Genomic DNA, 14,989 nt, shown 5'->3' on the forward strand with positions numbered 1-14,989 from the left:
ATGAGATCTTACATCAGAGAATGTGGCAAGTTTTTGGCTTTCATCACTCCCGCTCAAATCATATGGACTCTGTCTCAACAAGCAAAAAATTCAATGACGCCTTAGCCCTAAGGTACAACTTTGGAATTAAAGATGCTGCAAGAAGATTGTATGTGGTAGTGACAACTCAATAGATCACTCTTTTTTAATACAATTTTTATTTTCCACAGAAGAATCAATACATATTGAATTATAAATATCCGATAATTTCATTAACAATCATTAGAAGTTGCTTTGTAAAATCAAAAACGAAAAGCCGTACGCTGAACGCGCGCGGCATCTTATCGTCAGCTGCCTAACATGTAGCCGCCACATCAAAGCCACCGCGCGCGCCAAGTGCAGGGTGCATTCTCATAGTCAATTAAACTTTACCTGGGGACCCCAGGCTATTATGTTCATAAACATAATGATAAAGATTCAGCGGAATGACAGGCTGAGCGCCGCCTAGTAAATTAAACTTGGTCAAAGATATTTATATACAATTCCTAAATTAAATCATTAATCATGTAGATATGAGTATTCAACACTTTTTTATTTGAAAATTCAATTAATTATTATATGTATAAATCAAGCGTTACATTTCAGCCATGCAAAATTACAATGACATATTTTGATATACTAATTGATAAATGGAACTGCTATGCAATATAAGTTGCTTAATGTTTGGCCGGATGACAACTAACTAAAAGAGAAAAATAAACTTGATTACATAATAATTAATTCGGCTGAGCCAACACATAGCAAGAGCCACATTAACGTTGGGGCCGTCGACAACAAATATTTGTTGGCCCATCGAAGATTCAGTCTAGTCGAGAAGAAAGCTGCGCGCGCTACTTCGAAGAAATTTAGAAGAGTAACATCCGTCAAACGATGACACCACCAGCAGCCTTTAATTGATAAGACCATGGGATAAAATAAGATTAGTAATTTCATATTGATTATTGCTCTAACCAGAGCCCTCTCGCTTGCAGTAGCGCGCGACCGCCGAAGGCGGCACAGGATATATTCTACTTGTGAAACAAGCGCGTCACGCAGTACGCGTATACACATGGTTGTAGCGCGATGCGCTACTGTGCCGCGCCGAGCTGAGATGAATTGACATCGTCAATTTTACTGGGCCGCGCTCAGCCTGTCATTTCGCCTAATCTCTATGTTTATGAACATGATAGCCTGAGGTCCCCAGGTAACGTCAATTAAACACATGGCTAGGCTATGTGAAGTGATTCGGAATCAGCGTCCGAAAATACATTGGTCGAAGTTGGTTTCAACTGTCGGGGGCCCTTTAAGAACAATCTCGAAGATCGACTGTAGATTTGCTCTAACCAGAGCCCTCTCGCTTGCAGTTGCAGTAGAACGCGACCGCTTGTGAAACAAGCGCGTCACGCAGTACGCGTATACACATGGCTATGTGAAACTGTAGATTAAAGTGATTTAGCACGCTCGTACAAAATTTTCGAGTCCATGAATGACCGAGTCAATAAAACTGATCGATTTTACTGTTCACTGTGACTTAACTTTGTAAAAGCTTGTAGCGCGATGCATTACTGGGCCGCGCCGAGCTGCGCGGAAGAATTGCAGACATCGTTAATTAATGTAAAAGCTTTTCACTTTTGTTTTGTAGCGCGATGCACTACTGCGCGCATCCAATAATGCTTCTTGCAACCACTTCAGTAGATCGGCAAAATGCACCATTGGGCCTTTCCGAGTTGCTAAGGATTGTCAACGTGAACAGTGAAGCAAACTTTTATCCAGTTGTAATGATGATTGATTTGCTCTAACCAGAGCCCGCTTTCGCTTGCAGTAGCGCGCGACCACCGAAGGCGGCAAAGTATATTATACGCGTATACACATGGCTATGTGAAATGATTGATCACTCTACACTGGACTATCACGTGACTTTTTCAACTTGTTCTCTTGCTGGCCCCTAAACGAATATTCGAAACCGAAAACCTTAATCCTTTAATTTGATCCCAACCATAATCCTAACCCATCCTGATCCATAATAAAAGCAAACGCTGAAACTCTAACCTTAACAAGAAATTATACCAACTTTATTTTACGGTTATATCGCATGGTATTCAAAACATTTGATCACCTAACTTGATATTATTTCGCTCGGTTCACATAGACTGTATGCAAGAAGCCCGAAAAGAGCACCACGCACAGGGACAGGTGCGCCTGGTAAAAAATTCGATTACTATTCATTTCACATTTGTGGTGTTATTTGCATACAATGCTATTGCTACAACTGCATGTATGATGGCCGAGGAGGCTCATTTTAAAAATAAAAACAATATGACGATAAAATGAGTCTCCTTTCGGCCATTTCGGTCACAAATCGGAGCTTAAATTGAGTTTATTTTACTGGGCCGCGCTCAGCCTGTCATTCCGCCAAATCTAATGAACATAATAGCCTGGGGTCCTCAGGTAAAGTTTATTGCACGCGCGGTGGACAAATTGTGTGAAAACAACTGTGCTGTCACAGACATTGCGCGTTATAGAGGTGACCAATAAAATCACGTCATTAAAAACACGTGATAGCGCGCTGGCGAGTGAATTAGTAAAATCCCCTCGGCCATGGCCGAGCAGTATCAAACAATATGACGAAAAAACGATTCTCCTCGGCCATGGCCGAGCAGTACCAAACAATATGACGGGAAAAATTAGTCTCCTCGGCCATGGCCGAGCAGTATCAAAGTCAAACAATATGACGGGAAAATGGTGTACAGCGTATTACTATTACGTAATGTTACTGGCGGGGCCTTTGTAATTAGTGTAATTTTACGTTCCATGTGGAAGCTATATTGGGTGTAACTTGATTAGTATGTCCTGTTCATTGTTTAATGTTCACGATACTATTAGTATTACTACATACTATGGTCTTTCACCTTAGCCATGAGTCTGCGCGTACTGCGTGACGTGCTTGTTTCACTGCGTCTGCAAGCGAGAGGGCTCTGGTTAGACTTAGAGTTAGAGCAACTATGGTCTTATCGTGTCTCAATATTACCGGATTAGAGTTGGTCAACGTGAAGTAATAATGTGCCACCAGCAAGCTGTCCTTATCTTATAGATCACTTGAGTGACTCATTTAATCGTTTTTAGTGATTTATAACTAATTGATGCCGTTAAAAGTAAACAAATGATTCGTAACTGGTTGGAAAATAAATGGAAATGAACTAGTTTTATTAAGAATAACATTAACTGAATATTTTTTTTACACGATACACATACATTTCGATTTACGCCCCATCATGGTTGCTGTACTGGCCGGAAATATGAGAGGGGGAAGGAAGCGTTGTAGAGTAGGTAGGTGGGACAGTGGGAGCAGGTGTAAAAACAGATTCACCAGGTGATAAGGTGAGAGGAGCTGCAGGGTGAGACTTGTGAGATTCTGGTTGGTTACTGGAGAAGGAACTGGTAGGTAAGCTGGAACTGGAAAGAAAGGTGTCAGCGAGGTTCAGGGGCTTAACAAATGTTAGAGACTTTACGAAAGGTAGAGGCTTAACAAAAATAGGTCCTTTAACACTACCGTTTTGGAAGTAATTCGAAGCCTGATCGTTTTCATGAAAAAAATGTGAGTTTTTTCCTATATCATTTCGCTGATACGGTTTTTTGCCGATGTGTGTCATCTGCGTCACTAGGTTTGATTTTTGGTTTGAAATGTAGGAGTATTCAGAGCATTTGTACGGTTTTGCACTGGTATGAGTCATCTGATGGTTAGCTAGGTATGATTTTCGGCTTGAACTGTAGGAACATTCAGAGCATTTATATAACGGTTTTTCACCGGTATGTATCATCTGATGGCAAACCAGGGCTGATTTCCAGCCGCTACTAAAGGAACATTTTGAGCATTTATACTTTTTTTCACCAGTATGAGTCATCTGATGGTTAATTAGGTGTAATTTTCGGCTTGAACTGTAGGAACATTCAGAGCATTTATACTGTTTTTCACCGGTGTGAATAATCTGATGGCGAACTAGGGCTGATTTCCAGCCAGTACTGTAGGAACATTCAGAGCATTTATGTGGTTTTTCACCGGTATGAGTCATCTGATGGTTAATTAGGTGTGATTTCCGGCTTGAACTGTAGGAACATTCAGAGCATTTATTCGGTTTTTCACTGGTATGAGTCCACTGATGGCGAACTAGGTTTAATTTTCGGCTTGAACTGTGGGAACATTCAGAGCATTTATACGGTTTTTCACTGGTATGAGTCCGCTGATGGCGAACTAGGTGCGATTTTTGGATTGCACTGTAGGAACATTCAGAGCATTTATACGGTTTTTCACCGGTATGAGTCCGCTGATGGCAAACCAGTGTTGATTTTTGGCATGAACTGTAGGAACATTCAGAGCATTTATACGGTTTTTCACTGGTATGAGTCCGCTGATGGCGAACTAGGTGCGATTTTTGGATTGCACTGTAGGAACATTCAGAGCATTTATACGGTTTTTCACCGGTATGAGTCCGCTGATGGTAAACCAGGTTTGATTTTTGGCTTGCACTGTAGGAACATTCAGAGCATTTATACGGTTTTTCACTGGTATGAGTCCACTGATGGCGAACTAGGTGCGATTTTTGGATTGCACTGTAAGAACATTTGGAGCATTTATACGGTTTTTCACCGGTATGAGTTCGCTGATGTGAAACTAAAGCTGTTTTTTTGCCTGCATTGTAGGAACATTCAGTGCGAACGTAAGCATTTTCATCGGGATGAACCCACTGGTGGCGAAGCAATGCTGATTCCTGGTTGGGACAATCCAACTGAAAAACTGCATTCGAATACACTTCTGATTTAACAACAAAATTATCTTCCTCCTGCTTAATCTCTGTCTTGATCAATTCCGGTGAAGTACTTTCTTCTTCCATCTTCATCTCATCTTTAAAGTCTGGTAAATTTCGCTGCTCCATTTTACTAAAACGGTAACAACCTTACAGAAGTTGCCGCTAAACAATCGTCACTAGAAAACAAAATGAATATAAGTTCGAGATCTAAATGTCAGTGTTTATTTGAGAGCTTTTTGCAGTATGGTGGCTCAGACCGCCATCGTTTTGAAATTGATATGGGAAAAAACCAATGTCAAATCAATTTCGATTATGATATTTAATTGTGAATGTGGGTGAAAATGGGTCCAAGTTACTGCGGACATAGTTCACTATGTGTTTACCGTGTTTGGGTGCCCATCATATTTTACAGATGGGGGCGATATTTTGAACGATTCTATTTTATATTCATCTATTGCTGTACTCTGTAAAATTTGAAAAGTATTTAATTTAAAAAAAATTGGAATTTCATACTCATAGCTCAAACCCGCCATCGTTTTCTATTTTAATATTGAATCGGAAGTTCATGGCTCAAACCCGCCATGTGGTTTTATATTAAGGGAGGGGGGGGGGGGGGGGGGGGGGGCTGACTGAGTTGTGAGTCAAAAACCATAAATTGGTCAAATATCAATATTTTTGAATGAGATTTAAATGTGGATACTAAGACGAAAATACCCCAAAAAATGAACAAAATTACCCGTATCTTCGTTCGCGATGTTCGCGGAATTGATTTCATTAATTTGGAAATAACTCAATCAGTTTTCAAAATTTTTGCATGAAATTTTCGGAATCGACTCTAAATCGCATTTTCACCTTTTGCACTTGGAGGCCTAAATCAAAAATCGGCTTCCTAGAATAAGGTGGAAATGTGATCCCCCGCCCCCCCCCCCCCCCCCCCCCCATCCACACACAGACACCCCTCCCCCTTCCGTCATCAAAGGCAACCCCCCCACCTCCGCCTCCCCTACTCCGGCCGATCATGACGTAATAAGGTAATATGTGAACGACCCCATATTTTTTTTAAAACGATGGCGGGTTTGAGCCATGAAATTCCGGCTGCCAGACAGTTGCGGCCAATCTAGATCTAGCTTAAGCTACCGTGGGAAGATGACGAATCAAAACCAATTAAAAAACTGCTTGATCACAGATCAGATACGACAGTTGCGCCCAATCGATATTGAAATCTCCCAATTATAATAAAAAGTAAACTTTATTCAATCAAAAAATCGTACGATCATAACGATAGACGCAAAGCTACGAAATAAAATGGAAAAGCCGTTAAGATTCTTGAGCAAGTATCGTGGCTTCATGTAAAAGCTGAGTCGTGGCATCCTGTATAAATATAATTACATTTAGGATGGAATCATCGTTCATTATTATGTAGCACGTACACATAGTGAATTACCGAGGATAATATGCGAAGAGATACTGAATGTATGCATTCTTCAGGGCGGACTGTAATATAGTATTCATCCGAACTTTATTTTTAGATTTTGCAAATTTAATTTGTAATTTTACCCCCCTCTCAACCGAATGTTAATCTGATCACGACACTGATTGGGAACCTGTTAATGGCCTGTTAAGGTGTGGGAAACTGGCGCAACTGTCGGTAGGCCGAAATTCCAATTCAATATCAAAATAGAAAATGGTTTGACATTGGTTTTTTTTTTTCAAATCAATTTTTGAACGGCATGGCGGATTTGAGCTATGAAATTCCGATTCAATATTAAAATAGAAAACGATGGCGGGCCTGAGCCACCGTAGACCACCCCTCAGTCGTTTCGCAGAGCAGAGAGAATTTGGAGGAAAAGTCTCCGGAGAAAAAGCAGCTTAACAATGTTTGTACTTGTTTACAATTTGTTGGCTCACATTTCTAACAAGTTGTTTGACGTTTGTATCATGTTCTTTTAGTTTTACTGTACTGGTCAATGATCGCTCGTAATATGAGCAATTTTAAATTTTCTGTACAAAAAACCTAAGTTACCATGTCTCAAGTTATAACTCGTTAAAATCGTTTATCCTGTTCCGTTCTTTATTTCAAACGGCTTTTAGGAAAATTCTTTTAAAAAACTTCAAAAGATAGCTCATGTAGATAATTTCCTGAATTATGAACACGACCGACTTTCTTCTAATAAAAGTTAAATTTGTCTATCCAATGACTATTAACATCATGATGCAGTACTGATGGGTGGTAAGAAGAAGAAAAAGGAAAGGAAAGGAGATAAGAACACTATAGTAACATTTGCCGACCAGTATGATGACGATGAGCTGCTGAGACCCTTTAAGAGTGGGGTTCCACCTTTAGATCAACTACCCAAGAAGAGTAACCTCAAAGATAAACATCAAAGCTCAGGTTTTCTAAAGACCATCCCAGTATTTTAAGCTTTCCAATGAAAGTGAAACGTTTCTCAAGTAATATACAGATTTTAATTATTTCTTTGAGCGTACTAATTCGTGAGTCAATGTGAAAATGTTTCCTATCCACAATTCTCGGTTATTGTGTAGCATATTGAAAGATAAAGCATTCTAAACTTATCCAATAACAAAAGAAGCTACAGACTTCAACAGAAACAAAACGTTTATGAATACGCGTAAATGAAAATATGCGTTGAAATACTGAATGTATGCATTCTTCAGGGCGGACTGTAATATAGTATTCGTCCGAACTTTATTTTTAGATTTTTAATTTTACTCCCTCCCAACCGAATGTTAATTCCACAAGTTGCAAGAGGGTCTGTGGCTTTATACCAAAGCTTAGACGTAGCATCCTGGGTAGTGGGTGTCCTCCACGAACAGTTTATGGTGTATTGTTGTATGACTTAAGTACACATTTAAGTACACCTCTTCGTTTGTCATCCACGAACTGAGTCTGAAGTACAAATTTGTACTAAAGTTGCATGATTTAAGTTCACCCTTCAATATTTAAGTTCATATCTTGAGCCACTTGAGCCACTTTACAGGAGGTCCCCTGATATTTTGGGAACTAGGGTAGTCTGTGGTCTGTAGTCTGTGGTCTGTGGTCTGTGGTCTGTGGTCTGTGGTCTGTGGTCTGTGGTCTGTGGTCTGTGGTCTGTGGTCTGTGGTCTGTGGTCTGTGGTCTGTAGTCTGTAGTCTGTAGTCTGTGGTCTGTGGTCTGTAGTCTGTAGTCTGTAGTCTGTAGTCTGTGGTCTGTAGTCTGTGGTCTGTAGTCTGTAGTCTGTAGTCTGTAGTCTGTAGTCTGTAGTCTGTAGTCTGTGGTCTGTAGTATGTAGTCTGTAGTCTGTGGTCTGTAGCTTAATATTCTTGAACTATTTTATAGGAGGTCCGCTGAGGTACGTGGATCACACTGCTGACGATAGGAGAGCTCCAGTAGCTAAGCAACAGCAGGTCAGAGCAGAGAGTCCTATTGATGGAGCGAGGATGCCTTATCTTACCAATACTGAACACAACGAGCACCAAATCAGGGTAATTATTGGCGGGTAATTACAAATTAATTACCTTATCGGTCATGATTATCACGAACATTACTTTCACGCTGAAGACCTTAGCGTGAATAATTAAGTCCGTGAAAATAATGTCTGTGGCATTAAGGTCCGTGAATAATAAAGTGCGGTAATTATTTCCATTAATTTTATAGTGTGTTTGTCCCTACATATAATAATAATATGTTTTAATATTAATTTCAACACTACTATATAACAAATAATTTGAGGAGGTAATTTATGAACAAGTAAAATTTGACCTTTACATTGGACTACCTCATGAAGTCCCCTCACTCTCAGGTTCTGATTTTTAAGCAAACTTGAAATTTCCAAATATGGCGTTTTTCTCTTCCAATCGATAGCTTTAAATCCGAATCATTCTAATCCCAGTGTCGACTGCAATTATTCAAAATTAGCAGTTTTTTGTATCCCATATTCTATTTCGGTCACTTAATACAAACCACACTTGCTATCTAACATAAAAAAAAACTTTACTTAGAAGCCGGTTGTAGCAGCTCATATATGTAGCAATATAGTGATTGTTAGGGCGGTAGTGCACGGTGTGTTGTGATTGTTGGATGTCAGTGATAAGCCTGAGGAGCAGCAAACCGAGCTGATAGGGGCTGCCAGGACCCTGACCCTTCATACTTGTCAATATTGTTATAATTACAACATTTGGGGCCAGAGAATCTAGAAGGAGGGTCAAGAGTGAGGAGGGTCGTTTGGTTACAGTCTGTCTTTGATCAAGAATCTTAGCAGACTCTAAGGCTGTGGCATGATGATAAATATTTACGATTAAAAATGTAGGGCTTCAGATCCTTAAATAAGAAATGATTGCTTTGGTGCATAATATCTATTAAAATTCTTGATAATAGCACTGTAAATCACAACACTGGCTACTATCCAACCATTCCCTATGGTAACTATGGTAACTATGGTAACTATGGTAACTATGGTAACTATGGTAACTATGGTAACTATGGTAACTATGGTAACTATGGTAACTATGGTAACTATGGTAACTATGGTAACTATGGTAACTATGGTAACTATGGTAACTATGGTAACTATGGTAACTATGGTAACTATGGTAACTATGGTAACTATGGTAACTATGGTAACTATGATAACTATGGTAACTATGGTAACTATGGTAACTATGGTAACTATGGTAACTATGGTAACTATGGTAACTATGGTAACTATGGTAACTATGGTAACTATGGTAACTATGGTAACTATGATAACTATGGTAACTATGGTAACTATGGTAACTATGGTAACTATGGTAACTATGGTAACTATGGTAACTATGGTTACTATGGTAACTATGGTAACTATGGTTACTATGGTAACTATGGTAACTATGGTAACTATGGTAACTATGGTGACTATGGTAACACCTGTATTCTCAGATAGGACAGACAATCCCACCGGTAATAGTCTACGAGAACTGTGCCCCTCCAATACCTGTAAATGTAAGGGACCTGTTCGTGAACGCTAGACTTGGCATTTTGTTCGGACTTCCTGGAGCTTTTACTCCCGTCTGCTCAACGGTTAGTTTTAATTCTTATCTCTATCAGATTTAAATAGTTAGTCTATAATTAGCCAAACTTCAATATTTAGCATATCATTGGTTGGAGCAGCAAAATTCATAAGAAAACACATTTCAACTGTTTAAACTAAACCAACTAAAACCTAAACCTCCAGAACCACCTGCCTAGTTTCTTAAAAGATCACGACAAGTTCAAACATCGTGGTGTTGAGATAGTAGCCTGTGTGTCAGTAAACGACCCCTACGTTACCACAGCTTGGGGCTACTACCAGAACGCCGATAAGAAGGTGAGGTACTGATTAACTTTATATAATATCCTATTGAGGCTCATGCCAGCCCATTACGGGTTTACTACTACTTCATGATGCCCATATAAGCAGATGTACTTACACCCCTTCGTGATGCCCATATAAGGAGATTTTACTTCAGGGATCTTCGTGGTGAAGTCTAGCCCTGTTATACCGCCCTTATTTCCCTCTACTTTCGTTTACTATTATTTCCAAAATGGTTTCCTTTCACTGCCTAATGAGTAATTTAAGTTCGGCACTGTAAAATTTATTGATTGAGCTATTAATTGCTTAATTACTTAATTAATTAATTGGCAGGTAAAAATGTTATCAGACGTGCTGTGTGAGTTTACTAAAAGTATTGGGATGGAAACTAACATGTACGCGCAATTAGGGGGTAAGCTGTTACAATCCTTTATGAGAAATTTGTTATTTTAAGCGACATCCAAGCTGTGGTGCGCCTAAACTGCTAAAGAGAAGCACTTATTTCACAGCTGGACCTGCAGCTAAAATAATGAAAGGCGATTGCTACTGCAATAATCAATATCTGATCGAATTGCAAAGATTATTGGATAGCAGTCTGGGCCTCTCATCTTCAGCTGAAATAATAAATTTGTCCACTTGACAAATTTCTCCAATAAATTTAACGGAAGCAGGCGAGTGGGTAATAAGTTAACGGGTGATACTCGTAAAATATTTGTTCCAAATATTAAACCGTCGACGAGTCCAACTCGGCGCGCGTCTTGGTAGGTTATAAAGCTACAACAATAAATCTGTTAATTCCCAGGTATAAGATCCAAGAGGTTCGCTATGATTTTAGAGAACGGAGTAGTTAAGTACCTCACAGTAGAAGATAACCCTCAGAAGACGTCTTGTACCATGGCTGGACATGTACTGGAAGCTCTGGGTGAGAGATATTATACTTTATGCAATATCCGGATAGGAACATTATTTATGAGTCGCATCGTTGTTATGTTTCTGATAAATTTCTGTTAAATCCGCATACGTGACCTATACTATTACTAGGGAAAATCATGAAGGGAGCATTTCCCCTTGCTCATTATTATTAATGTTTTTCATACAAAGTTACAACAAAGTCTTCATGTTATGCATCCTGGGTTTGGACAATGGACAGGATATTACCCGCTTATAATAATTGCATCGCGTTACATAATATTGAAATATAATATATTTACAATAAATTATGCTATCACAACATTATGATCAACAAAATAAATTTAATCACAGAATCTCAGATAGAAGTAATCATAAATTAAGCACAAAAACAAATTAAACATTAAAATGATAAATGAATATAGTGACTAATTTATAAGACACAAATAATAAATTAATACAAATTAATCACATATAATAAAATAATTAATTTAAACAAAAGGTAAATTTATAACTGAAAAACAATATATTTCGATACAAATTACAAAATAATATCAGGTGATTGAAACATTTGATTTTAAATTATCAGAAATTTATTAAAAACCTTATTACTTTATTTTGTACAGACTACAGTTCAGTGCTTCCGATTTCAGATGAGTTTTATATATTTAACGTAATATCTGTTTTGATATAAATAACAGATTAACAGTTACAAACTTAACTGATGTATAAAAAGTACCGGTCGATCATAGATATATTCAGCACTTTATCTCTATCACTTTATCTCTATCATGTACAATGTACATTGTATAAAGTATAAAGTATAAACCATCATTAGGCACACTTCTGCTGTGGCCGATAGGTTTCGAAACCTTTCAGTCAATTTGGTCGGAAATGTAGAAAATCTTATCCTTTCAAAACTAACTTACGCTAATTTAGTAAGTTAACTCTATTTATAAAGACAGCTCTATCTTACGGAGGTTTATTTCAGATAATCGTTACCACGACGCCAGTGAGGATCACCCTTTAGCAGCGTGGTATCACCACGGTAAAAAGATAAGTTTCCCCCTCCTCGGAAACTAGAGATCTACACGACTACACCAGTGAGTTACTATAGTAGTAGTAAACTAGTGAACTAAACTATCTGTATCCAAATGAAATGGAGGGACTAACATTGGCACTTGGTCACATATGATTATTCGTATGAACATTGAACGGTGGGATCTGTAAATATTGTTGAAGAAGTTGGTGCGACTGTTGATGTTGAAAATTTAATCGTTATATTTTAAAACGTGTTATCACTGTCTCCAATAAACGGATTTTAACATTGCACCGCTACTTTGAAACAATGAAAAGGGAGTATAGACGGAGATATCTGAGTTGAGGAAAGCTTGTTTCTTTATCCCTATGCAGGAGAAAAATAAAAAAGGACTTGGTGACCGAGAGAGTTTAGAGGGATTAGACTTTGAGAGGAGAGGGTGGCCGAGGGGTAGCAAATGTAGGTTTTATATGTGACCTGACTTTAACTGGCCACCACTTTTCTTTGGGGCTTTTTAATTTTATGGATAGTCCCAAAGTTTTTATGAAAAGCTCCAAAGTTAAAAAAAATTCAAGTTGGTAAAAAGGAGAGGTAATAGTGGTATTGAGCCGCTATCACGACACAACTGGTTGCTATCACGACACATCTGGTTGCTATCACGACACATCTGGTTGCTATCACGACACATCTGGTTGCTATCACGACACATCTGGTTGCTATTACGACACAACTGGTTGCTATCACAACACATCTGGTTGCTATCACGACACAACTGGTTGCTATCACAACACAACTGGTTGCTATCACGACACAACTGGTTGTTATTACGACACAGCTGGTTGCTATCACGACACATCTGGTTGCTATTACGACACAACTGGTTGCTATCACAACACATCTGGTTGCTATCACGACACATCTGGTTGCTATCACGACACATCTGGTTGCTATCACGACACATCTGGTTGCTATCACAACACATCTGGTTGCTATCACGACACAACTGGTTGCTATCACAACACATCTGGTTGCTATCACGACACAACTGGTTGCTATTACGACACAGCTGGTTGCTATTACGACACAGCTGGTTGCTATCACGACACATCTGGTTGCTATTACGACACATCTGGTTGCTATTACGACACAGCTGGTTGCTATCACGACACAACTGGTTAATATAACATATCACGACACTGTTTCTTGGGTGACGCTTTCCTAACCTCCGATCATATTAAAATGAAGGGCCGGTTGCCAACCGGTATTATCGGCCGATAATTATCGGCGATAATTTGCCAAAAATCTTTATCGATTATCGCGATAATTCTTGAGAATTATCGCGATAATCAACCAATTTTTATTAGGGGAAAATAGCCTAAATTTAACATATTTTTCTAATCCGTTTCTTTGTTTGTCATGTTAAACCCGACTGCTACCATAATTTGCAATGTGATGGTATGCTGACGTGCTATGTAGTCTGTAGTGTTTATAAATTTGCGGCAGTGAAAATTGAAATGTCGTGTTATATTATCGCATCTAGTTAGTTATGAGTCAAGTAGTCCCAATCAGTTAAATGAAAGTTATTTAACCAAACAAAAAAAAATAATATCGTAGATAAATAAATGGTTTCAAAGCGTGCACGGAATATGGATACTAAGTCAATCTTTCACGAAATAGATTATAAACAAATAATGCTATCAAAGTTTTCTATTTTTATCTTCAAAGTTCGAATTTTACCGATTTTTGGAAATTAAATTCAATTAATGTATTGTAACTATATATCATATCTGTATATAATGATGATGTAACAAGGTTACATAGCATAGGAGCATAATTCAAGTATGCATAGTGCAGACAAATATTACTTCTATTATCTTGCCAAATTTATCACCGATAACCGATATTATCGCGATAATTTTGAAAAAGTTATCGATTATCGCGATTAAAAAATTTGTATTGATAATGGCAACCCTACTCTGAAGTTGACAGAAACATTATGTATCCATGTACAATGTATAGACTATTAATTTCTCTACGTGCATGTTGATGCCGGCTTTGACAATCATTCGATTTCTACAGGTGAATCATTCTCTACTTGGTAGAGTGTGATTGCCCTGGAATTAGTCCGTGCGTCTAGTCGATACACATTACACGGGTTTCTGGATTCTGGATATCTTTAACTTTTCTGTCCGTCATTCGTTAGGTGATAAAATCAGTATTGAACTCCGATGTTATTCTTATCACAATGTTTCCTTTGTTATTGGTAAATGGAATATAACGTCTGAGATATTTCTTAGTGAATTGTCCATTTTACAGTTAACAATTTAATATGGATTCATGAATTGGTGAATCATGTATTTACAAGAAGCCATCAGCGACGTAAAACTCTCCGCTTCGTTGCAGCCGGCGGATCGTGGGATAAATTAATTGAGTGAGCAGTAACACATTTCCATTTATGGCCGTTTTATCGTCTTAGCATTTTATTTTAAGTTGAGGTGATGTGACATACTGTGATGTGACATACTGTGATGTGACATACTGTGATGTGACATACCGTGATGTGACATGCTGTGATGTGACATGCTGTGATGTGACATGCTGTGATGTGACATACTGTGATGTGACATGCTGTGATGTGACATACTGTGATGTGACATGCTGTGATGTGACATACTGTGATGTGACATGCCATGTTGTGACATGCCATGTTGTGACATGCTGTGATGTGACATACTGTGATGTGACATGCTGTGTTGTGACATACTGTGATGTGACGTGCTGTGATGTGACATGCTGTGATGTGACATACTGTGATGTGACATGCCATGTTGTGACATGCTGTGATGTGACATACTGTGATGTGACATACTGTGATGTGACATGCTGTGATG

General features: G+C 38.5%; 3 protein-coding genes across 4 annotated transcripts in view; 2 read left to right on the plus strand and 1 right to left on the minus strand.

The window, feature by feature from the left end:
• Nucleotides 1-3,278: 3,278 nt before the first annotated feature.
• LOC134810963 (zinc finger protein 436-like) lies at nt 3,279-4,954 on the minus strand. The gene has a single exon (XM_063817658.1). It carries the CDS (start codon nt 4,947-4,949, stop codon nt 3,279-3,281), a length of 1,671 nt encoding a protein of 556 aa, XP_063673728.1. The 5' UTR covers nt 4,950-4,954.
• Nucleotides 4,955-7,046: 2,092 nt separating this feature from the next.
• Nucleotides 7,047-12,142, plus strand: LOC134810964 (peroxiredoxin-5, mitochondrial-like). The gene is made up of 7 exons (XM_063817659.1): nt 7,047-7,215; nt 8,161-8,306; nt 9,739-9,879; nt 10,034-10,165; nt 10,484-10,562; nt 10,953-11,072; nt 12,051-12,142. The coding sequence occupies exons 1-7, from the start codon at nt 7,047-7,049 to the stop codon at nt 12,140-12,142; spliced, it is 879 nt and encodes a 292-aa protein (XP_063673729.1).
• The window catches only part of LOC134811799 (muscle M-line assembly protein unc-89-like), a 102,254-nt gene continuing 95,791 nt past the window's right edge, over nt 8,527-14,989 (plus strand). For both annotated transcript variants that reach the window (XM_063818884.1, XM_063818885.1), the window contains exon 1: nt 8,527-8,551. The gene's annotated coding sequence lies outside the window, so the exon portion shown is untranslated. The remainder of the gene's footprint in view (nt 8,552-14,989) is intronic.

This window comes from Bolinopsis microptera, chromosome 2 (assembly GCF_026151205.1).
Source record: "Bolinopsis microptera isolate Bmic1 chromosome 2, MBARI_Bmic_1.0, whole genome shotgun sequence".
NCBI classification, from domain to species: domain Eukaryota; kingdom Metazoa; phylum Ctenophora; class Tentaculata; order Lobata; family Bolinopsidae; genus Bolinopsis; species Bolinopsis microptera.